Source organism: Octopus bimaculoides, chromosome 23 (genome assembly GCF_046866305.1).
Source record: "Octopus bimaculoides isolate indiv1 chromosome 23, ASM4686630v1, whole genome shotgun sequence".
In the NCBI taxonomy this organism is placed as follows: domain Eukaryota; kingdom Metazoa; phylum Mollusca; class Cephalopoda; order Octopoda; family Octopodidae; genus Octopus; species Octopus bimaculoides.
In genome coordinates, this window is record NC_142950.1 from 9,894,868 (window position 1) to 9,922,576 (window position 27,709).

General features: G+C 36.9%; 1 protein-coding gene across 1 annotated transcript; it reads right to left on the bottom strand.

Moving 5' to 3' along the window:
• On the bottom strand, positions 1–27,610 carry LOC106873654 (HCLS1-binding protein 3). The gene is made up of 2 exons (XM_089340741.1): positions 27,488–27,610; positions 1–187 (listed from the first exon to the last, which is right to left on the bottom strand). Exons 1-2 carry the CDS (start codon positions 27,511–27,513, stop codon positions 16–18), a joined length of 198 nt encoding a protein of 65 aa, XP_089196867.1. The 5' UTR covers positions 27,514–27,610; the 3' UTR covers positions 1–15.
• Between the last annotated feature and the right edge of the window lie 99 nt (positions 27,611–27,709).

Genomic DNA, 27,709 nt, shown 5'->3' on the forward strand with positions numbered 1-27,709 from the left:
ATCTGGTCTATTTTATTAACTTACCACAAACTGAACAATGTCAGATTCTTTATGCTTTGGAGATTTGAATATTGCCAGATTTGTTACCACAGTAACTTGGTATTCCACTGATTTAGTTAGTAATCCTGGAATTTCCTCATATGTTGGTACAGAGACATCAATTCCTGTTTCTGGATTTTTCAGTTGCCTATAAGATATATTTATATATGAAAAATTAATAGATACAAAAGTAAAATTTTTAAATAAAATACTTAAAAGAAAAAAAAAAAAAAATATATATATATATATATATATATATATATATATATATATATATATATATAATATAAATAATATATAAATATATGCATATATCCATACATATATGTACATACATGCATATATGGGTACAGGACATCAATAAAAACATTAAATACAGTAAGAAACAAAAACAAAAAAAAAACAAAACATAGAAAACGAACATTTTTCAAACAATGATAAAAACAGAGAAACGAGACATGCAACATAAAGAGTATACCCCTTCGTCAGTTGTCCCTGTTCCATATATATATATTATTATATATTATTATTATTATTATTATTAGATAATAAATTGTATGGTATACACCTGGTAGCTTACTGGTAAAGCACATTCACTTTCACAATATTCATTAGGTATTTGATTAATAAGGAAGATGGGGGATATGAGAATGTTTATTAATCACTACAATTATTTCGACCCATCTAGCATCGATCTCTCATGGGTGGAATACTTAACCGGTTTAGGAGTATCTGACGGTGTAGATGTGTCTCTTCAGATGATTATAAAATGTATCTCATTAAAATAACAACTGTTCAGCAAGATATCTTCTCAGTTTGTGTATAGGAAAGCAGCAAATTAAGGGCTACAGCTTCATTTTTATATAAGATCAATAATAAATAACAGATGCAAAATGTAACAAATACACAATACAGCAAAAAAAAGTATTAAATATAACCACTGATGCAAAATGCTTATAGTTGGTACTATTGTGGTCAAGTGACCGAGTTTGAGCCTGATAGCACCATTTTTCTTTCTAGCTTTACAGTGTAAGCATGGATGCTCCACTATCAATGTGCACCAAAGAACAAAGAGCAGTGATCTGATCAAAAGTGTATGATCAACAGTGCAAGATACCGTGCTTTGCTGGCCAACAAGCTGAAGCCAGCAATTTGCACCAAATGCCAAACCCTATTGTCAAAGAAAGTTTTGTTGTTGCATGACAATACACACCCACACACGTTTGCCCAGACTGTTGAAATCATTAACCAGTTGGGTTTTGAGGTGCTGAAACACCCTGCCTACAACCTAGGTCTCACCCCTTCCAACTATCATATTTTCAGACAGCTTTGGTTTATGAGGCCATTGATTTCCTACAGGTGAAGATGTGAAGGAAGCAGTGCATAAATGGTTGCATGACCAACCATAAACCTTCTTCTTGGAGGGAATACACAAGCTTGTGTACCGCTGGATCAAGTGCATCGAAAAGGAAGGAGAATGTATAGAAAAATGACGTACTTGTTTATCCTTGCCTTTGTGTGAATATATTGAAAAAAAAAAAAAACAAGAGTGCATATAATTTTTGACTCTTCCTCGTATATATAAATATATATATGTATAATAATAATAATATTAGGGATAAAAACCCAAATTTACAGGTAAAAACTCAATTAAATTCAATTTATCAAAAATTAAAATTAGATTAAGTTTCACAGTATAAAATATATAGATATATAATTTTAGAGTAAAGAACCAAAGTTCATGAACTCATCCATGAAAATCCACAGACACGTATAGAAAAAAATTAATAAGTAAATGCATGATAAAAAAGTATAATAAAATACAAAGTAAAAATCATAAAATAATGATAATAAAATAATAATAATAATAATAATAATAATAATAATAATAATAATAATAATAATAATGATGATGATAATAAAATAATGGATTTTTACTTTGTATTGTATTATACTTATTTATCGTGCATTTACTTATTAATTTTTTCTATATGTGACTGGATTTTCATGGATGAATTCATGAACTTTGGTTCTTTTCTCTAAAATTATATATTTATATATGTAAATATATATGTGTGTGTGTGTGTGTGTGTGTGTGTGTGTGTGTGTGTGTGTGTGTGCCTTTGTATCTGTGTTTATCCCCCACCACTGCTTGACAATCAGTGCTGGTGAGTTTATGTCCCCATAATTTCATGGTTCAGCAAAAGAGATCAATAGAATTAGTATCCGGCTTAAAATAAGTACTGGGGTGAATTCATTCAACTAAAAATTCTCCAAGGTGGTGCCCCAGCATGGCCGCAGTCTAATGGCTGAAACTAGTAAAAAGTAAAAAAAAAAAAAAAAGAAGACAAAGTCAAAAACATAGAACAGAGAACTACAAGAATGAACTTAACAAAGACAAAAGTTTTAGCTAATAGGAAAGGGGACAGTATTTGGCTACCATCTGGGGTATCATGACATTGGTATGCACAAAAGGAGTAGGTAAGGGTTTCATCATATGGTGATCGTAATATAAATTAAGGGTTTACAAGAGAATCACATGTAGGCTGCTAAGAGATAAGGAAGAAAAGTATGGATGGTCAGATAAATTCATTTGTTCTTTGTTTTCCATATATTTTAATTCTTTGCAATGTTATTTAATTAACAGGAAAAGTATTTTTTATCATAGTGTTTCATTTATCACTGGAAAAAGCATATAGTCTTTTGCGTTTAGAACGAGTTCTCATCGCTAGCTGGTGATTATCACACACTCATGATGGGTTACTAGCTAGAAACTCAGGTCTGTGTGTATCACGTTAGGCTAGAGATGGGAACAATAATTTCCCTTCGCAAATACTAATCAGGCGTAGGAGTGGCTGTGTGGTAAGTAGCTTGCTTACGAACCACATGGCTCCGGGTTCAGTCCCACTGCGTGGCACCTTGGGCAATTGTCTTCCACTATAGCCTCGGGCTGACCAAAACCTTGTGAGTGGATTTCGTAGACGGAAACTGAAAGAAGCCCATCGTATACATGTGTGTATATATATATATATATATATATATATATGTATGTATGTATGTGTGTTTGTGTGTCTGTGTTTGGCCCCACACCATCACTTGACAACCGATGCTGGTGTGTTTACATCCCCGTAACTTAGCGGTTCGGCAAAAAGAGACTGATAGAATAAGTACTAGGCTTACAAAGAATAAGTCCTGGGGTCGATTTGCTCGACTAAAGGTGGTGCTCCAGCATGGCCGCAGTCAAATGATTGAAAAAGTAAAAGAATAAAAGAGTAAAAGTGTGTCATTAGCCAGCTGGAGGAGATGTCTTCCTGGGGCTATAAACAACAGTAGCATCATCCCTATGGGACTGCCACATTTAGGTGGAAAATATACTTCACAGTAGTGTTTTATTTATTTCAATTACCTTTTATTTCTATGTTTTACTTGTTCCAGTCATCAGATTGTGGCCATGCTGGGGCACCACCTTGAACAATTTTTAGTTGAATTAAACGACCCCCAGGACTGATTTTTTTAAAGCCTGGTACTTATTCCATCATTTTCTTTTGCTGAACTGCAAAGTTACGGGACATAAACACACCAACATCAATTGTCAAGCAGTGGTGGCAGACAGACACAGACACAAAATACACACACACACATATATATATATATATATATGACTAGCTTCTTTCAGTTTTCGCCTACCAAATCCATTCATGAGGCTTGGGTCAGTCCTAAGTCATAGAAGACATTTGCCCAAGGTTCCACACAGTAGGACTGAACCCGGAACCATGTGGTTGGGAAGCAAGCTTCTTACAACACAGTCATGCTCGTGCCTATTTATTTATTTTATTTATTATCATTTACTTTTTGTAGTTCTATTCTTCCTCTACAAGTTTTGTTTATCATTTTTCAAAATTTGAATTAATTTTACCTCTTTTCAGACATACGACAATGGAGTGCCGAGTAGAAAAAAAACCCAACAAACAAACAAATTTATCTAACAACCCAATATATGTAGCAGATGTGTATAATGTTAAAAAAAAAAAAAAAAAAACAGAAAAAAATCAATATGAGGAGATTACTTATATCCTTGAACACTCAATATTTTTGTCTAGACTTTTGAGCATTATTGATTTTGTAATGAATTTGACATTGTTTCGATGGGTAATAAGAATGTGTAAGCAAAGATTGGTGAAGTTTGGCAGTAACAAGAGCACAAGAAAGAACAAAGGCAAGTATTGAATTAGACAGAAAGAATAGCAATCTACAACCACTTGTAACCAATTCTTTGCGAATCAATAGAAAGTCTCTTTCAAATTGTTTCATTATCATCAACGTCTTTTAATGCCCCTTTTCCATGCTGATATGGGTTGGATGGTTTGATAAGATCTGACAAGCTGCAAGACTGCATTGAGTCCAATGTCAGCTCTGGCATGGTTTCTACAGCTGGATGCCTTTCCTAATGCCACCCACTTGTCTGCGGGTGCTTTTTTGTTTCGTGCCACCAGCACTGATGAGGTTGCAAAGTAACTTGCAAGAGAAAAGACAGAAAAAGCCCCTTAATTAAGAGTGACTGAGTGATGGAGGAGGGTATTTGAGAGAGGCTGAGATGGCTTTAAACCAGGTGTTGAGAGGTGAAAGTATAATAAAGAGACAAGTACAGGTGTCTTGTATTAGAGTATATACATGGCTACCCCACATTGTGGGGATGAAAGTAGCTGAAAAAAAGACAGAGATGGTAGTGACAAGATGCCAAAGAATCTCAAGATACAAAAGGGTGAGTATTGGTGAGAATGCCAGCAGTGGATTGGAGAGGGGAGAAAACGAAGGAGACTTCTATGTGGTCTCTGAACTAGCTAGAAATATCAGCAAATCTTTCGCAGTTTATACCCTACTGTCTTAAGAAAGAAAAAAAGAGACATGATGTAATAATGTAATTCAGCCACTGAATGTCATGGTTAACATAACCTTTGCTCATAGATTTCCTTCATAAGAGTTGACTTGCACTTAAATAACAACAAACACAAATCATTATAACGAGGAAGACTAAAACACAACCCAAGTCATTTGAATATTTAATTAAGATATAAAATGAGAATTTCTGTTCACATTTTATCTTCTCTAGTAACCGAATACCTGTAACAGATATTGGGTCAGTAAACTTATATATGAGGGACAGGTTGAAATATGAACAGCTTTATTGATACCAGGTTAGCAGTGCTCAGTTTAGTACAGCCTCCTAGTCTACAGTTGCCTTTAGTGGAGTCCACTCTGTTGCAAGCATCTCAATCATGATTTCTTCTTACCTTCCTTACCATCAGTCATAGAGGACCTGTAGATAAAACCAGGTACACTGCTACCCTTCCTACTTTACTCTTTATTCTTCTATTCGTTTCAGTCATTTGACTGCAGCCATGCTGGAGCACCGCTTTTAGTCGAGCAAATGTACCCCAAGACTTATTCTTTGGAAGTCTAGTACTTATTCTATCGGTCTCTTTTGCTGAACCGCTAAGTTACGGGGACGTAAACACACCAGCATCGGTTGTCAAGCGATGTTGGAGGAACAAACACAGACACAAAAACATATACACACACACACACACATATATATATATATATATATATATATATATATATATATACGATGGGCTTCTTTCAGTTTCCATCTACCAAATCCACTCACAAGGCTTTGGTCAGCCCGAGGCTATAGTAGAAGACACTTGCTCAAGGTGCCATGCAGTGGGACTGAACCCGGAACCATGTGGTTGGTAAGCAAGCTACTTACCACACAGCCACACCTATATTATTATTAAAAAAAAAATACTGTTAAAAGTCAATGATATTGATCACCCATTAATGGGTACCTCAGATCATAAACTGATAAGTTATCTAAACTATCATTTTGTAACATCTGTTCAATGAAGGAAGGTGGGACAGAATGAAGTGAGAACAGAAAGTAGTTTCAAACTAGGCCAGGGTTTTGAGTAACATAGGACACGATAGTATTTAAACATGGATCAATGAATGTTATCATAAAAATAAAAACAGACGGCAATGTTGGTTGGAAAAAGTTCATGACAATCAAGAGAGAAATAATAGAAGCTGAGACATTAATGAGCACAGGGCCAGTAACTTTAATTAAAATAAGGGAACTAATTATTTTCATTAATAGAATTGTTATTGTTAAGTGATAGAAACTATAATTTTAATTAATAAAAACTTTACCTGTAATTAATGGAAACTATAAAGTTAATAAATAATTAGGTGCAAATATGGTTGTGTGGTTAAGTGGTTTGCTTCCCAACTCCATGGTTTCAGGTTCAGTCCCACTGCATGGCACCTCGGGCAAGTGTCTTCTATTATAGCTCTAGATCAACCAAAGTCTTGTGAGTGTCTTTGATAGATAGAAACTGAAAGACCCTCAACCCCTGTCTGTGTGTGTATGTGTGTGTGTGCACGAGTGACTGAGTGAGTGAGTGAGCGTGCATGTTTGTGTCTCCTTGTCTTGACACAGCATGATGTAAATGAGGGTCACTTTCATCCAGACAGTGCCATTCATTTCCAATATTCTGCAAAAACAATGCCTGGCCAAGAGAAATACCTTGGTTGGAAACAGGTGTGGGGTTGGTAACATGAAAAGCAAATACTGTAGAAAATATGCCTCAATAAACTCTGTCTGACCAATGTAGGCATGGAAAAGTAGACTTTAAAAAAAATGATGATAAGGACATTCTTCCATGTACCAAAAGGTGATATCTGTACATATGTAGATTCCACTCACACATCTGAACATTTGCAAGAAGGACTTTCAAGAACTCAGGGTCAAAATCACTTCGTTCTTCTCTAAGGTCATCATTGTTGATGACTTTAATACTAATACTCACAACTTTTCTTGGTTCTCACACTCATCTCATATTGATATGACTGGTGCAGAAACCAAATCTTTTAGAATTCTTAACTGACAACATCAACTAGTTTCATCATCTACATGCAACATTGACTGATACGCAAACACTCCAAATACCTTCGATTGCTACCAGAACATAGCCATCTCTGCACCTATCAGGTTGTCTGACCACTACCTTACTATAACTACCCCGCACCATACATCCACATACTACATTATTCTCCCTCCACCTCCTGGACCCTGTGGCACCTCGTGTTAGCTGGCTGGCTGTATTCCACAACTTCTAGGCTATCTATCCTGAGCAAAACATCTCCTTCATCTTCGACCATTAGAAAGTGCTAGGAAGGTGAGTGAAATCCTCCTCTTGGGCATGTACTTCTACATTCAAAGATCTTGGATGCAAATCCTATATAAATATTTCTTATTTCTTTATTGCCCACAAGGGACTAAACATAGAGGGGACAAACAAGGACAGACAAAGGGATTAAGTCGATTACATCGACCCCAGTGTGTAACTGGTACTTAATTTATCGACCCTGAAAGTCGACCTTGGCGGAATTTGAACTCCTCTATAAATATTTCATTAAGTATTTTAGTAGTAAATAATCTATGTGCTTTGTTGGTATTTAGTTACAAGTAGACTAGTCTGTTCTGTTAAGCACTTCACTCCATATTGGAATGTAGGTCATCTACAACTTTTTTCCAATGTTCTCATCTTTGATCTATACATTGTCTCCTATTTATGATTCGCTGGAAGAATGCCTTCCTTTCCTAGATCATATATATTTGAATTGTCGTTGATGCTTCTGTAACTTTGTTCTTTTCTAGGTAGAGGTGTTGGTCCTCTGCAAATATCAATGTAGTCCATATTAGTCAGGCCACTATACTTTGACATGTCCAGCATGGCATAACTCTAAGGTCATTGAGGTACATAAGCGACCACATTACCACAAGGACTGAACCTAGGCAGATTAAAAATACTGGCACATGATCCGAGCAACAGAACAGCCTGCTCGTGACATTAACATGCAAGTGACTGAGCACTTCACAGGCAACCATACACATGACAATTTCTCAAAGAGATTCAGAGTGACACAGAATGTGACATGGTTAGCCCTTTGAATTACAGATACAACTCATTTTTGCTAGCTGAATGGACAGAAGAAACATGCAATAAAGTGTCTTACTCAACCAGGTGTTGAACTCAGGACCCTGTGATATTGAGCTGAATACCTTAACCATTAAGCCAAATACCTTCACTGTCTAAGTAGATTAGATCAAAGCTATACCAGCCTTGATCATCCTTTCTTTACTTTATCTTTCTTTCTTTCTTTTCTTCTTTTTTTTTTGTAAATTCCAGTAGATAAAGAAGAAAAATCAATGTGAAGTAGACAAATAACATTTTTATATCAATTACAAATGATTAACATAGTAATTGACTCAACAGAAGCAATTTAATTACAGCCCTAGCTTTTTTCCTTTTCTTTTTTTCTGCAGCAATGTTAGAGTTCCTAGAAGACAACATAATCACAGTTAAACTTTACTGATGAGAAATTTCCTCTGGTGAACTATGTTCAACTGTGATTGTATTACCCTGCAGTGTTATATTACTAAACCCATTATCCTGTCTCTAACTGCCCACAGGCCAGTACAACCAAGGTTTCGCTCTACTATTTGGTTTTATTTTCTGCTTTGTAGTCATCATCATCATCATCATCATCGTTTAACGTCCGCTTTCCATGCTAGCATGGGTTGGACGATTTGACTGAGGACTGGTGAAACCGGATGGCAACACCAGGCTCCAATCTAATTTGGCAGAGTTTCTACAGCTGGATGCCCTTCCTAACGCCAACCACTCAGAGAGTGTGGTTGACGTTAGTCTACTTATATATTTGCTATTTCATATTAGGAATGACTGAGTAGTTGAGAAACTTGCTTGTGAACCATAGGGTCTTGGATTCAGTTTCACAGCACAGAACTTTGGTCGAGTGTCTTCTGCTATAGCGCCAGGCTGACTAATGCCTTGTGAGTGGATTTCTTGGAACTAAACAATTATCATATGTATGTATGGATGGATGGATGGATGGATGGATGGGTGTGTGTGTGTCAATGTCTCGACATTGTATTGTGATAACCTCAAATGTGTGTCAGCATCAGAGAAGTGATCTCCTTTGTTTTTGATTTCTGTGAAAATGTTACCTTACTTGGAAATAGGTGAAGGATAGGAACAAAAAGAGCATCTGGTCGTGGAAAACCTATTTCAATGAATTCTATCTGCTTCATTCAAGCATGGAAAAGGAACATCAAAACGATTATGGTGACGATTATATATATATATATATATATATATATATATATATATATATATATAGCGTGAGAGAGTTAGGGGTTGGGGGTTCAACCCACTAAGGGATAGTATCTATCCAGTATACTGCTGGGAGGGTACCCAATTATTGCTACACTAGTGCTATACTAGGTGCAATCAATGGGAGCGGGTAAAAGTGGAGATTTTACCCAAAATTTGTGTAACAATTAGAAAATGGAGGATAATATGCTGAACCCAACTACTTGCAGACGGTGTATCCCGTTGAATTCATTAATTTAATTCATAGCAAAAGTGACAAAAAAAGGAAGAAAAGAAAAAGAAAGAAAGAACCAAAGCACAGGTGTCCATGGCAGACTATGTTATTTTGCCAACATGGTTTACATATAGAAATACAAAGTACATAAGGAATTAGAGGATGAACAGAAGTTTAATCTTACAGCTGTTTAAACTTCTGTTCATCCTCTAATTCCTTATGTACTTTGTACTTCTATATGTAAACCATGTTGGCAAAATAACATAGTCTGCCATGGACACCTGTGCTTTGGTTCTTTCTTTCTTTTTCTTTTCTTCCTTTTTTTGCCACTTTTGCTATGAATTAAATTAATACCGTCTGCAAGTAGTTGGGTTCAGCATATTATCCTCCATTTTCTAATTGTTACACACACACACACACACACACACACACACACACACACACACACACACACACACACACATATATATTATGGCTGCCTGCTGTGAAGGCACATGGTTCAGTGGTTAGCGTGTTGGGCTTACAACTGTGAGGTAGGGAGTTCAATTCATGAACTGGGTTGTGTATTGTGTTCTTGAGCAAGACGCTTTATTTCACATTGCTCCAGTTCACTCAGCCGTAGAAATGAGTTGCGATGTCACTGGTGCCAGGCTGTATCAGCCTTTGCCTTCTCAGTGGTGTGGAAAGGGGAGACTGATAAGCATGGATGGTTGCTGGTTTTCCATAAATGACCTGACCTTGCCTGGATTTTTGTGCTTTGGAGGGAAACTTTCTAGGTGCAATCCCATGGTCATTCATAACCAAAGGAGGTCTTTTTACTATATATGTAAATAGATTGCATGAATTAAGTAGCCAGTGATTGTGAGACTTTGCATGTCAGTGTTGTGAGACTTGATGCAAGTGAGACTAAGTAGCTTGACTACTGATCACATAAGTTCAAACCTTTCTAGGGTTGTATTGTATCACAAAATGTATCACCTTATGTCAGCTCACTTCAGGCTTGCCTAACTGAAAAGAAATAAGTTCATTTTATGGTCAAACTATTAACCATGAAAAAAAATGACAGTCAGCAAAGTGGGAGCAAAAAAATAGAACTAGGTACAATATTATGCAAATATTATATATTTGTGAATTCACATGAAACATTCTATTTGTACTTTCAGAGAAAAAACAAAAATGAATAAATAAAAAAAAAAGCAAAAACAAAAAAAAAACAAAGTTAAACATTATCCATAATCAAGAGATATTCATCAGTATCAAATAAGCATACTGATATCAAGCCAACAATATTAAATTCACCAATATATGAATTGATATCTAATCTTAATGACCTACAGGATCTATTTCAAAACGGGGACACCAGTATTTTCTTAACGAAACACTAACGAAACACTTTGAAACTTGGGACACTGGTAGAATGTGTCATATAAAACATCTTTTACTCTTAGTTTTCTTAACAAAAAAACGTACATCGCAAGTTATTCCATGTTAAAGTTGTCGTATTTCTGTAATTTCAACCAATCACTGACATCTATTCAGCTGAATAGAGTTACTGCTGGGCGGTCATAAAAATGTTATTCCCTGTGACATATTTCATCCGGTTTAATCGTAATTTATACGCATATATTGTTTATATAATAAATTACGCTGTGCGTATCTATGTGTGTAACAATTTTAGAGTTCGGATTCTAGAGTTAGGGTTAGTTTTAGGGTTAGGGTTAGGGTTAACAGTCTAGTTAGGATTAGGGTTAGGGGATTAATACGATATACACCGTTACAGCGCTAACTGTTTTCAACTGAATAGACGTCAGTGATTAGTAGAAATTATCGAAATAAGACAATTTTTTACATGAAATAAATTCAAATACAAAAATGTCTTCCTGTTCTATAACACAAAATAGATAAGTATACGAAGTTTGAAAGTCTTTCGGTACCAAAAACACTACATAAAACATAAATGAAAACTGGTGCCCCCGTTTTGAAATAGATCCGACCTACATCCCACTGAAAGATGAAAGGCAAGGTTGACCCACAGCAGGATTTGAAAAGAAGATAAGGAGTTGTTATTAACCTTTTTGATTATAACCCACCTGAGACTGCCCCTGACTGTATGATACAAAGTCTGTTTTAAAGGGATATAGATTAAAACCGATTAAAACTTATGTTAATTCATGTTCCAAATTAATGTTCCAAACTTCAGCTTAATAACAAACAACAAAGCTATTTTGCTAAATTCTTCACTAGTTTTAAAATTAACTCTTTTAAAACGTTTGACGCAAATTTGCACACGCAATGTACATGCTTTAAATCAGTCAAAGTAATTATACGCCGCCTACTTAGAACCTGTCACCTGAGTTAGCACTGGTCCACCTGCCATCTGATAGGCTGATTAGATGTTTCATGAAAATATTTACAACCCGATAGACTGATCCTGCCACTCAGGTTCTGTCAACATCATCATCACATCCTGTTTTGTCAAATTTATGGTCATCACGCCAAGCTACATCAAGCTCCACCACTTCACCAGTTGTTTCTTCCGATTCCAATGATGACTCGGAGAGTGAGTGTTTTCCTAGTTCAGAATCAGGTGTTTCTGCTAGCAATGATGATATTCCAGTAAATTAAAGGTAGAGACGAGCAGCATTGAATGGTCCTGGACAACAGAATATCGTGTGGCAAGTGAGAGACAATTTTGTCCAACGGCATGTGTTTACTGGTACACCTAGCATAAAGACAAACCTTGAACATGGAAGTTCACCACTGGAAATTTTCCACGAGTTTTTGATGGATGAAATGTTCCAATATATAGTGGACGAAACAAATGACTATGCTGAAAACCATCCCCAGCGCATCAGACCCGGGCATGGCGGTGATTGGTTTCCAACCACAGGGGATGAAATCAAAGTTCTGCTTGCCTTGTTGATACTGATGGGCATCATGAAGACACCAACCCTGGTGTCATATTGGAATTGGGGTCCAGCCATGTCGATACCTTTCTTTCCAGAAACAATGCCACGTGATCAACTTTTGGTGCTTCTTTGAAATCTACATTTCAACTCAGGTGAGAACCAGGATGACAGGCCGCACAAAATAGTCCTATCATTGACGAAGTGACTGAAAATTCTGGAACAGTGTATGTCCCCACACAGGACATTATTTATAGATGAGAGTTTGTGGAAATTCAAGGAAAGGCTCAAATTCAAACAACACAACCCAGCCAAATGTGTCTGCTTTGGAGTCAAGGTTTATCAAGTATGCCAGTCAACTGACAGAGCCTGTGGGTACACGTGGAATTACAAAATCTACACTGATCAGGACAGATTGGATCTTCCAGCATCTACACTAGCATCAAATGGTGTGATGTTGTCGCTGAATGAAAACTTGTTTGACAAAGGCTACAATATTTATATGAACAACTGGTTTTCCAGTCCAGAACTCTTCCTGAAACTGCAGGTGAGGAGGACTAATGCCTGTGGGACTGTGAGGACACACAGGAAAAACATGCCACCCAATCTGCACAAGATAAAACTTCGAAAGGAAGAAGGAGCATATCAATGCACCGATAGTGGCATTCTCACTTTAGTGTAGTGTGACAAGAAAAATGTCTGCATGTTATCCACACTACATTCTGCAAGCATGAAGGACACTAGGAAACAAGATGCGGATGATAATGCCATAATGAAACCAAGTGCAGTTATTTCATACAATGAAAAGACAGGTGGGATCAATTGCTTAGATCAGCTGGCAATGACACACAAACTGGTGAGAAAATTTGTGAAATGGTACAAAAAACATTTTCTTGTCATATAGTTGACATGTGTGTCATGAACTCACATTTGATTTGGCAGATGCTTCGCAGTGTGGAGGATGGATTGACATTCTGGAATCTATTGTTCCACAAAATGATAAAAGCATCAGACCTGCCAAAGTACTGAACATATGGACGTCCCATGCCGGACTCTCTCCTCATTGCACGGTAAGGATCTTTTCCACAACTGTTTCCCCCCATCCCCAAGAAGACAAATGCTTCAAAGAGATGCACAGTATGTAAAGCAAAAGGGAAATGTAAGCAAACTAGATACTATTGTTCACAATGTGATATGCCACTGTGTGTGGTACCCTGTTTTGAACTCTACCACACTAAAATTAATTTTTGAATTCATGTGATTGTAAATACATGAAGTTGATCTGACTTGTGCAGTCAAGTGACCTTATTTAGGAATAATATCACATGACCATCCTGCACATGGACTTAGTTTAGGTAGATAAATAGTACTTGCACTAAAGCGGTTGACGTAAATATATGCCGAATGTTATCTGACAGTGAGTGCTAATCTCAATCAGCGAGATTACCGTTGCAGTGCAAAGGCAACCAAATGAATTACTGCCGTAAACTGGTTAAAACAGTTGATGTAAATATACTCTGAACCATTGTCGTGTGCTAATTGCTGGTCTCAGCCGAGATGATTACAATGCAACCTAGTTGCTTGATAAAAAAGAACGTTTTCATGGTGTTAAATGAGACAAAGGAAAGGCAGTGTTTTTTCAACCAATAAATGGTAACAAAAGTGTTGAAACAATCAAAATAAAGCTTTTCATCTAAATTTCATGTTCATTTATGTTCCAACACCAGTCTGATAACAACAAAACTGTTTGACTAAATTTTTTATTATTCTCAACATTATCAGAAACAAAGGCAGTGTATTTCAACAGAAATGTGGTAACAAAAGGGTTAAAGACTACATAGAGAAGGGCATTTTGTCCACCGCTCTTATGATTCCACCATTCCATAGCCTATTTCATACTATTTACAATCTGCAATGAATGTTTTATTTTCAATGACATTTTGAACCACACAAAGTCATACTCCTGTTTTATTAATTCTAATTGGCTCAAAGAAAGAGAAACAACAAATTAGTCACGTGCATGACTGTACCAAGAAAATGACATTTATTTATAAATTACATAGATATTTGTTTTACTTTCTCTACTCTTCAAACCACCAATAGTAACCATAGTGAGTTTTGTCAAGCTGTTTTGATTTATGAAAGACATAAACAAATACCAGGTTATGATCTTTTGGTCCACAACTGCCCTAGAGAAAACCTACATTGCAGAGGATGGGGTGCTAGATATAGTAGCTGCTAGATATAGTAGCCAAATCTTCCTCAGATTATGCCAGTGTTTCTCAACCAGTTTTTACCTGTGGACCCCTTTGATCCCTATTTTATTCAGATGGACCCTCATGACCATTCGATGTTTAAAAAATCCTATTATATTTTTATAATTAAATATTATTAGGAATTGTATAAAAAAAAATACAAATTACTAAAATATTTTGTGTATTGCAGAAGTATAACCAATTTCTTGCCCATAAATTTTTAACACTAAACTCGGCTTGCGAAGATCTGTTGGGGCAAGCGAAAGCGAAATCGTGATGGCACCTGTACCAGTAGATCACTAAGAGCACCGTCCAAGCGTGATCGTTGCCAGAGCACCAGCTGTCTGGTTTCCGTGCCAGTGGCACATAAATAGTACCATTTGAGCGTGATCGTTACCAACGTCGCCTTCCTGGCACTTGTGCCAGTGGCACGTGAAAAGACATTCAAGTGAGTTCATTGCCAGTACCGCTGGACTGGCTCCTGTGCAGGTGGCAAGTAAAATACACCATTTCGAGCGTGGCCGTTGCCAGTACCTCCTGACTGGCCTTCATGCCGGTGGCACGTAAAAACACCCACTACACTCTCGGAGTGGTTGGCGTTAGGAAGGGCATCCAGCTGTAGAAACTCTGCCAAATCAGATTGGAGCCTGGTGTAGCCATCTGGCTCACCAGTCCTCAGTCAAATCGTCCAACCCATGCTAACATGGAAAACGGACATGATAAATTTTTAACAAAATCTTATATGAACCCCAGTTGAGAACCACTGAATTACACACCCTGATATTTTTAAATAAAGAAAAGCAGTGAATAATAATATAATCTGGGGCAGAAAATGCCTAAAAAAAAAAAACAAAGGTAAAAATGGTATAGCTGATTTATCTTTTGATCATGTGTCTCCCAGGGCGGGTCTAACTAGGGGCTATACAATAATAACAATATCATTCCCAAGCATTATTTCTCAGTGGATTAGTAACTTTTGTTTGGATAATTCTCCCAAGAATGACACTGTCATAACATTCATTTCATTTTTGACATTGTTTTTTTTTTATTAGAGATGTCACATGAGAAAAAGTACACTGATAGTGATTCCTAATATAGGCTGGCTGTGTGGTAAAGAAGTTTACTACACAACTATGTAAGCTTTAGGTTTAATTTCATTGCGCAGTAATCAGGAGAAATGTTGTCAACAAGTCTCTTGTGAGTGAAAGTTGATAGTTAAAGAAATAGTGTGTGCACCCTCACAAACCCATGCACCCACACACACACGTGCACATTACATAAAAGATAATTTTCCTAAAGCAGAAACTTTCAATAACATACATACACATACATTATACATGTGTGACTGTGTGATAAGAAGCTTGCTTCCCAATCACATGATTCTGGTTTCAGTCACAATGCATGGCACCTTGGGCAAGTGTCTTCTGCTACAGCCTTGGGCCAACCAAAGCCTTGTGAGTGGATTTGGTTAATGGAAACTGAAAGAAGCCCATTATTTATATATATATATATATATATATATATATATATATATATATATATATATATATATGTCTGTGTTTGTGTGTGCTTGTGTTTATTCCCCCCCTCCCCCCGCCATCGCTTGACAACCGATGCTGGCATGTTTATATCCCCGTAACTTAGCGGTTCAGCAAAAGAGGTATCAGGCTTACAAAGAATAAGTTCAGGGGTCGATTTCTTCAAGTAAAAGGCAGTGCTCCAGCATAGCCCCAGTGAAATGACTGAAACAATTAAAAAAAAAAAAGAAAGAAAAGATGCGTGTGCGTGTGTGTGTGTGTGTGTGTGTGTAATTTAAAACAATTTGGCTCAGTTCCATGCAACTTAAAGTTATGCAGGCCTTTATCAGAAACCCGTCTCTTTCAGGCTTAGTATGTCATTATTCAGTTTATTTCAAGATTTTTTGCCAATAGAGAAAGAGCCGGTTTCTAACCAAGATCCAAGGCTCCTTCATTGGAATTTCAACATCAACAACAAGGTATTTTTGTATGTATGCAGCTATGTATACGTGCAGATTTGTATGTCTTCTCATACATATGCTCGCATATCTAGACTTGCTCATATATACTTAAATGATAAGCATGTATGTATGTATGCATGTATGTATTATATGTAAGAATGTTAATCTTTCAGAAGTGATAACTATTAATATTATTACAAGAAACATTTGGACTCCATACTTGAAACACTTTGTCAACTGATAGGCTTAACATAACCTTTACACTTACATTATCTAAAATGACAAAATATTAAAGCATAAGTTTTATTTATTCATTTATTTATTTATACGCCCTTTTTTTAAAACCTAGCCAGGCTCATGGGCCCGGTTTCCCAGTTTCTATGGCGTATGTGTTCCCCCCCCCCCCCCAGCTGGACGGTACACCAGTCCATCGCAGCTTTACTCAAGAAACAGGAAGAAAGAGTGAGAGAAAGTTGGCGCGAAAGAGTACAACAGGGTCGCCACCACCCCCTGCTGGAGCCTCATGGAGCTTTTTAGGTGTTTTTGCTCCCGGTCTGAGAATCGAAACTGCAATCCTCCAACTGCGAGTCTGCTGCCCTAACCACTGGGCCTCCACAAAGCATAAGTACTGAATGTAAAACTCGCTTTCCTTCCACACCATCTTTTAAATCAGACCACATTACCATTTACTTGTATCTTTTATCTTTTCCTGGTTTCATTCATTGGACTGCAACCATGCAGGGACAATGCCTTGAAGTGTTTAGTCCAACAAATTGAGCCCCAGTGCTATTTTTTTTTTTTTTTTTCAAAAGTCTGATACTTATTCTATTAGTTTCTTTTGCCAAACTGCTAAGTTATGTGAACATAAATAAACCAACACTGGTTGTCAAGGAGTAGGGGAGGACACACACCACACACACACACACACACGCGCTCATATATATATATTCAACACATTCTCCATCTACCAAATTCACTCACAAAGTATTGGTCACCTTGCAGCTATAATAGAAGACACTTGCCCAAGGTGCCCAGCAGTGGGACTAAATTGAACTCAAAACCACATGGTTACAAGGCAAACTTCTTAACCACACAGCCATATAGCCATATAGTGAGATTTATTCATTTCAGTTTTATTTATTTATTTATTTATTTATTTAATTTGTTTAACATGTAATAGCAATAAAAAATATAATCCAATTATACACTTAGAGCAAATAAGGAACACATTTTTTTTATTCATTAAAAAAAAATACCGTTGTAATTTCTCATATGGGACATGGTAAATGGGTCACTAAAAAATACTGTAGTCTTTCTCTCCTTTCCCTTGATACCTTAAGCATGTGCTTATATTGTTTTATTGGTTAATCAGGGAACGACTTTAAATATATATTTTATACTACCAAAAAACAAAATAAATGTTAAATCCATACACATATATTTATACATATATATAATGACAATGATGATGATGATGGTTGTAATGATAATACATACATTACACCCTCCCCAACTATTATCGTTTGTGTAGAAAATTTAAAGACATTCTATTTTGCATTGTATTCAGTTATTCTGATTTCTGCATGTTCAGCAGTACACACACATGCATGCATGCATATATATATATATATATATATATATATATATATATATGTATATATATATATATATATATATATATATATATATATATATGCATCTTTGCATTTATATGTATGTATGTATGTATATCATGTAGTCTTTTCTTCTGTCTTTGAAGAGTTTAGGCGAACAAATCAGCCCCAGTACTAATTCTAGTGGTCTATTTTGCTGAACTGCCAAGTTACAGGGATGTAAACAAACCAAGACTGGTGGGGAACAAACACAAAAGCACACACACACACACACACATATATACAACGGTCACCTTTCAGTTTTCATCTGCCAAATCCACCCACAAGGCTTTGGTTGGCCTGGGGCCATTGTAGAAGATATTTGCCCAAGGTTCCACACAGTAGGAGTGAACCTGGAACCATGTTGTTGAGAAACAATTATTTTATTACATAGCCATGCCTGTACATGTATAGGTTCTATCAATACAAACAGGGAAAAATCAAACTCAAAACATGAGAATTTCTCTCTCTCTCTTTCTATATATATATATATATATATATATATATATATATAATCATTATTTAACATCTGTTTTCCATGCTGGAATGGGTTGGATGGTTTGACAGGAGCTGGTCAGCTGAAGAACTGCCCAGGCTCCAATAGTCTGTTTTGGCAGAGCTTCTATGGCTGGGTACCAACCACTTTACATAGTATACTAGGCCCTTTTACATAGCACCAGCACAGTGCTCTTATGCGGAACTGGTACAGATGTTTGTATGCAGCACTGGAACGGCACTGGGTGCTATTATACATCCTCAGCATGGGTGCCATTACATGGCACCAGCACAGGTGCTTTTATGTGGCACCAACACGGGTGCTATTACATGGTACCAGCACAGGTGCTTTTGCACAGCACCAACATAGGTGCTTTTATGTGGCACTGACATGGGTGCCTTTATGTGGCACCGGCACAGGTGCTTTTATGTGGTACTAACACCCATGAACCCACAAGGCAAGGATCTCTCAGCTGAGAGTAGTGAGCGGGATGGATGTAAAGAAGATGCTTGTATGTATGGATGGCCACAATTTTACTTAACTTGATGTGTTTTCTCAGGCATTGCAAACTGCCAAAAGTCTCGGTCCCTTGTTATCTCCTCTGCGAGGCCCAACATCTGAAGATCCTTTCTTAACATTTCAACAAAACAGGAATTAGGAAAATCTTTTAGCATTATATATTCACTATTACATATAACAAATGAAACATGTATAATGGCGCATAACTAATACCAACAAAATTTTACAAATTCCTGTTCTGTTATATAATATTCTGCAAATAATATTTCCAGAACTTTCAACTCTAATATGTACCATACATCAATGCAACAATAACAACAACTACATACTGGATTGTAATACAAGAATAAGCAGATGTGCTTCAAGAGGATACAGCCTGGTTATCATTTATTCTGCAGTCTTCAAAATCATTTAGACAGAAAAAATATGAATTCTGTACATTATAAAATATATTCTTATATGGTTAGCAAAATAGCTTCTTTGTCAGTTACACACGATGAACAACATTTTAAGTATTGAATCTCACCAGGCTTTCTTTTTGCTTCAAAACAGTTTAAGCTTCCTTTTACGATGTACTGTCTGTGCTTCATATCGAATGATTGCTTGTCTGTCATAATAAGCTGATTTCTAGGTAGTCATATATATCTTCTACAGTAAAACACCTATTCTTCCCCTACTCTGGTCCCTTCTCTCATGCTTTTAACCATCCTTTGTCCCTCATTGGCAAGCATATAGCTGCCTTCCTCCCCTTGCCATGGTTTGTAGTCCTGCAAGCTGCATGATAGCCTTACTAGTGTTGGTAGCATGACAAAAGCACCTTGTACATGCTGTAAAGTGGTTTTTATTAGGAACGGCATCCAGATGTAGAAACAACACCGAAGCAGATACTCAAGAATGGTACAGTCCTTTGGCCCATCGGATCCTGATGCAGCTCTTCAGCTTACCAGCTTTAGCCAAACCATCCAATTCATACCAGCATGGAAAGTGGACCTTAAATGATGATGATGATGATGAGATGATGATGATGATGATATGTTTGTAGTATAAGATATTTTTTGCTTGAAGCCATAAAGCCATTTTCTCATGAATTTCTGCAGGTGAGAAACTGAGAACATTTCCTTAGATAGAATTTCTGCAGGTGAGAAACTGAGAACATTTCCTTAGATAACACCTTGCAGTAGTGGCTTCTTGGTTTCCATCAAATAAAATAATTATGCTCTTTGTCATGTGTTAAGTACTTTTCCTCATGCTTATTACTGTTTACATATATTATATATCATTATCATCATCATGATATATGTCTTCTGTGGTGGCATGGGTTGGATGATCAGATAGGATCTGACAAGCTGGAGGACTATGCTGAACTACAGTACCTACTTTGGTATGGTTTCAATGGGTGGAAGTTCTTCCTAATGTCACACCATCATGATATTATCATCAATCATAGGCGTAGGAGTGGCTGTGTGGTAAGAAGCTTGCTTACTAACCACATGGTTCCGGGTTCAGTCCCACTGCATGGCACCTTGGGCAAGTGTCTTCTACAATAGCCTTGGGCCAACCAAAGCCTTGTGAGTGGATTTGGTAGATGGAAACTGAAAGAAACCCGTCATATATATATATATATATATATATATATATATATATTTTATATATATATATATATTTTATATATATATGTATGCATGTATATGTTTGTGTGTCTGTGTTTGTCTCCCCAACATCACTTGACAACTGATGCTGGTGTGTTTGCGTCCCCGTAACTTAGCAGTTCAGCAAAAGAGACTGATAGAATAAGTACTAGGCTTACAAAAATAAGTCCTGGGATCGATTTGCTCAATTAAAGGTGGTGCTCCTGCATGGCCGCAGTCAAATGACTAAAACAAATAAAAGAATAATCATTCTACATCAGTTTTCCATGCTGGCATAGGTTGGATGGGTCAGCACAGTCTGAGTTTTTTTCTTTCTTAGAGCTACCACTCCCAAAGATCGGTGTTTATATTATCATTTGGATTGGTTTCTATGGCTGGGTGCACCCTCTTATTGCCAGCCACTTCACAGAGTGTACTCTGGGTGCATTTTCTTGAAGCATCAACAGACATGGTTGAGAGAAGAAATGAAACATCAGAAGAAACAAAATGAAATTTGAAGGAACAAGAGTGTGATGGGAAAGTATGATGACACATCTCTACTACTGCTAATCACTCATACACACACACACTGAGTCAACAACTAATCTTTCCCACCACCATACATCTCCTCACCACCACCACCATCTCTCTTCCCCACCCACTCCTGAAACCCTACCAAACATTATCCCTCTTTCTCATCCTTCTCCTTCTCAGCATAATAAGTCATCTCCTACACCCCCCACTTCCCTCATCACTTTATGGGCTCAACTCAGTCACTCCCACCTACTCTTTTAATATGTAAGTAGTCATGTAGGTCCTTTACAAAAAGAAACCTGTTCTACTCTGGCCCCTACTCTCATGCTTTTACCTTGCTTTTGCCCCTCGTCTCCTAGCAGAAAGTTGCCTCACCCCCGTCCCTGGTGTTCATAGTCTTGCAAACTGCATGATGGCCAGGCTAGTGCTAGTGGCATGAAAACAAAAGTTCACAGTACACACTGTAATGTGGCTGGCATCAGGAAAGGCATCCAGCTGTAGAAACTATGCTGCTAGACATAGAACAATGCAGTCCAACCCTTACCAATATGGAACATGGATGTTAAATGATGATGATGATATTGCAAGAAGACCTGTCTGCCACGACAGAGTTGAAATTCTAAAACCAAGGTGTGGGTGCTGGTTCCAGGTAAAAAGCACAGGTGATGGTGTCATGCAGAAAGCACTCAGTGCACTCTGTAAAGAGATTGATGTTAGGAAGAGCATCTAGCTGTAGAAGCCAAGCCAAAAGAGAATATAAGAATCTGGTGCAGCCTCTAGTCTTGCCAGTTCCTGTCAAGCTGACCAACCCATGAAGATTGTTTTATATATATATATATATATATATATAGGCCTATGCAAAGCTTTTAGTTGGTCATGCCAGATATGATATGCTGGACATAGCACGAAGGATATCCTAGCAAGAAGGATATGAAAGTTCCTTTACATAAAGTATATATGTAATCAATGCAAGATGCATATGATTTCTGTATGGCAGCTTATGCATAAATATAAGATCACATAGTGAGTGTGCATGATGTACTTACAAATAACATAATAGAGTAAAGAACTAAAATAACTTTTATGTATATATATATATATATAAAGGTACTTCTTTTTCGTCAAAAGGAACCTTCTTTGCATCTAACAGAGAGAGTAATCTTGCTCAAAAATTATGTCCCTCAGTGGCATACCCTGAGTGTGACCTGTCAGAAGTAGCACTTGAATTTGTCCCCTGTCCCAGAGTCAGTCCCAAGGCTATAATGAAGGACTAAGTGTGCCTCCTAATAAAAGCATCAGTAAGGGCAGATTGACTCCTCATCTCTTTTTAGTTACTCTTACTGATGCCCTACCAACTGGCCCACTTGCTCCTTAAGCTCTGTTCCTTTGTACATGTGTATATAAAAAAAAAAGGAGCACTCCATCAGTTACGACAATGAGGGTCTCAGCTGATATGATCAATAGAACAGCTTGCTCGTGAAATTAACGTGTAAGTGGCTGAGCACTCCACAGTGCCTTTAACATTGTTCTCAGGGAGATTCAGCATGACACAGTGTAACATGGCTGGCCCTTTGAAATACAAGTACAACTCATTTTTGTCAGCTGAGTGGACTGGAATAGTGTGAAATAAAGTGTCTTGCTCAAGGACACAACGCGTCGCCAGGAATTGAACTCATGACCATACGATCATGAGCCAAATGTCCTAACCACTAAGCCACATGCCTTCACATACACATGGATAGATAGACTTATGTATATATATATATATGTGTGTGTGTGTGTGTGTGTGTATATCTGCTCACCCTCTCTCATATTTCAACTCCTCATAAAGCTGATCACACCCTCCCTTAAGGTTTGTAGATCAGCCAGCTGCAAGGTGACTTCAACAGTGTTCATGCTGTCAAGTGGTTAGCATTAGGAAAGACATGCAACTGTAGAATCTTATACCAAAGCAGACACTTGAGTGCCTCTCAATGCACTCATCGGATCCATCAGATCCTGTTTGACTGTCTAACCCATGCTAGCATGAAACATGGATGTTCAATGATGATCATAATCGTGATCATATATCTGGGAGGGGCGGGGCATCCAGCTGTAAAAACAATGCCAAAGCAGACAATTGAGCCTGGTGCATTTCTCTGGCTTGTCAGCTCTTGTCAAACTGTCAAACCCATGCTAGCATGGAAAACAGACTTTAAATCACTGGTTCTTGTCTATTTTTTTTTTTTTTTTTAACTAGGGCCCCTTTGATTCCTATTTTACTCAGATGGGCCCCTCATAGCCATTTGATGCATTAAAAAATCCTATTATATTTTTATAACTAAATATTATCTGGAATTCTAGGAAAAAAAAAAATTATTGTTAAAATATTTTGTGAATTGTAGAAGAGTAACCAATTTATTACCCCCTAAACTTTAAAACAACAAAATCTTATATGAACCCCGAAGGGTCATATGGGCTCCGGTTAAGAACCACTGTTTTAAATGATGATGATGATGATATATATATATATATATATATATATATATATATATATACGCACCCGTACACACATATACACTCACAGAGTCTCTGCTATATTTACTCTAGTTTGATTTGCCCAATACTAAAACAGTACACAGTGCACCAGATTTTCTCTTTCTGGTCTGTTGGCTGGTTATGATTCATCACAATTCAATACAATGAAATCAATAAAATATAATAACATTTAGTAAGATCGGTGTCACACAGTTACTCACTAAACAGCACAGCTAAACTTAGTGGTGCTATTTTTTTTTTTGTTTTTTTTTTTTGTAGTTATTTATTTATTTTATTTTTGCAGTCCCATTTCATCGCTTTCCATAAGCTGACTGTCTTTTCTTTTTGTGGCATGACGTATTGATTTCATTAATATATTAGAGTAGAGACATTCCTGCTGCATCAAGATGCACGATGCAGTGTTTCCCCTGTTAGTACTACTGTGTGCCAAATACATCTCTTCTCTAAATCTACCACCCACGTCTATAGGCAACACATTATCAACAAACTACAACCACCATGAATTATAACAACACCAGTTATAAAAATAAGTTTCTATTATCAATACAAATGTAGGAGGGACTTCTACGTGGTTACTCGACCTGTTAAAAATAGTAGCCAAATCTTCCTTAAATCACGCTTAAGAGTTCGTCTCTGTGTTTTTCTTTTTCTTTCTTTTTTCTTTTGTTCTAAATACATTAAATAATGTAAGTTTTATGCCAAGAAAAAAAAAAGGCGGAATGGTCATGACAGGAATGTCATTGATGATAGTTTCACAATCAAAACTAATCTACAACCAGGCATTAAGTGAGTCTCTGGACATTCGACCAGCAAGAAATAGCAGTCGCGTCTCCCCTCAAATTAACCACCAGTAATCTTCTTATGCAAGTGGTTATATTAAGATAATATCGCCCCAGATACACTGGGAAATAAATGATAAATTTTTTAATCTGTTTAGTCACCGGAAGAATAATTTTCTTCACAACTTTTCTCAGTCAATGGTGACTTCGGGTTTAATAAGATAGTTACGAACTACTCTCCGTGGTCGCTTAATCTGTCAGAAATAGCGGCTAAATCTCTTTTAAATCACACCCAACCAACATTATTTTAATTTTAAAAAAACGTATCATTATAATTACGGATACATATCGTTTGAATAAAAGGCGGAATATTCACCGCTAAAGTGGTTTTTATCATAGGTTTGCTCGATTAGAGCAGGCCTGGGGCTAAACGAGTCTTAGTCTGACTCATAAGATATGTCTAAGTGAAAAATGCACAGGACTACATTATTGAGCAAAACATATCCCAGCGATGTTACCCCAATTCTATTAGTTATTATTGTTGTCGATGTTGTTCAACCCCCATGTCAGCTTTGATCGAGCAATGTTCCGTCACATTTGAAGAACGTGACATGAGGAATATTTGGGCATCATTTCTCGCAGGTTGAACAAACACGCAGACGGAGGCTGCTTTGTTGACTCGTGTGACTCGTGTCAATCTACAGATGTTGTTTAACCCCAGGTCAGCCTCGATCGAGCAGACCTATAATCAAAGGCGTTCTAGTCGTGACCATCCATTCTCTTCTTTTACTTTTTCATCTTTTTAGTATACCAAGAACTACATGCTTCATTGTGTCCCACTATGTTCATCGTAGTGATTCGACGGAGATTTAACTGCTATTTCTAGCAAACCGAGCAACCTTGTAGGCAGAGACTGCTTTATTGGCTTTGCATAGTTGTTATATATAATATCATGATGTCACGAAAATAGATTTCACGAACTCAGTCGTGGACTACATATTCTGTGGGGTTTATTATTATTATTATTCCATCGAGGTCGACTTAGCCTTTCATCCTTTCGTGGTCGATAAAATAAGCAACAGTTGTCCACTGGAGTCTATGTAACCTACATCACCTTCCTTTCAAAATTGCTGGCTTTGTGCCAAAACTAGAAAGAACCATTATTATTATTATTATTATTATTATTTAAATAGTCCTCGTTATGACAAAGAGAACCGATATTTGCAATGGAATGGTTTTAGACAAATGAATCGACTTCAAGCAGATCAAAAGTGGTTGGTCTATTAGACAGAAATAACACCCAAATCTCCCTCAAACCTGTCTTATAAACAAAGGCACCTCGGTCCAGATATACTATGCGTGAATAAAATATGAAAGAAAGGAATGGTACGATGGTTACGGTTGGAATAGCTCTGATCATACGTCTGCTTAGTCAGTGCTGACCTAGGGCTAAACAACAAGTGATTTTTATTAATATTATTATTAAAGAAATGAAGCGTGGGGATTCGAACCTATAACGCAATGGAAGTAGATACTAATTGTGGTCGTGGTTTAAAACCCCACCAGGTTATCTTAGATCGTACAGACCTATGATTAAAGACACTCCAGTCGTGACAATCGCATCGTTTTAGCTGCAAGGCAACAGCATGACCAGAACCACATTATCAAACGTGTCTATGTTCTTCTTAACATCAAGACCACTATGTCTTCTAATTATTTTTCCAGGCATAATATATATCTGGACCACATACGAGGACTAACAGTAAAATAGCGCTATTTATCTTTGCAAATATATAACATTAAATGCAGTGGAATCCGCTTATTATAATCACAGACAATGTTATCGAACGGTTATATCGTGATCGATACTGATGGGTACCAAACACGCACAGGATAGTCTCACACTCTGTTTAATGTTATCAGCTAATTATTATTATTATCATTATTTTTGTTATTGTTTTATATGTTTACTCCGTAAACCCCTCCATTTCTTCATTTGCATTTGCGTCCTTGTATGTTCTTTGTAGGTCCATGTGGTTAAAGGAAACATTATTATTATTATTATTTTAAAGGATCATTTCCAATTTGATCAAAATAAGCAGCTTGTACTGTATTCGAAGAATGGTTTCAACTACAGTGGAATCCGCTTATTGTAATTACAGACAACGCTGTAATAAATATGAATAAGTACTAAACACGCTCGGGGTATCTTCATGCTGTCTTCTGCCTAATGTTATCAGTCGGTCGTTATTATTATCGTTTAAAAGGCTCCCCCTCTAATTAGATCACAATAAGCGGCTTCTGCTGTATATGAAGAATGTTTTAAGATCTTATTCCACTCATCTCTATGCATTGTTAGTCATCGACCACGCCCCCACTGCTGGCCCCCAAAGGGCCATGATTTTTAAATTTCACAACAGTTACATTTAAAAACCTGTTGCTTGAAATTAGAGCAAGCAAGAAAGGAAAGGAAAGCAAGCAGAGGCCACAAGAAGCAACGTATCATAAGGTGTTGGTAGAATAATGAAAATACTTATCAGTAGGCGAGAGAGAGACCAAAAAAAATCTATGTAGAAACAGCAGATATTTTCATTAAATTGTTGTCTTTTTTTTTTTTTTTTTTGCAGCTCGTTATGTCTTAGAGTCTGAGCAACATTTTTCAATGAATATTAAGAAAGAGATATGAACAAACCTGACGGTAACTGTAGCTGCCAGCATCTTGGAAATAGCAGACGATAGTCTGATCCACCTACCGAATCACGTTATCATCATCCACTTGCACTTTACCATGAGTTCTCGTTACAACGAGATTACAAAATTGTTTACTACTTTTTCTTTGTTTTTTTTTTCAATTCCCGAGAAAATTTTCAGAATTTTCTTTAACTTTAATATTTTAAATATTTATTTTAGATAT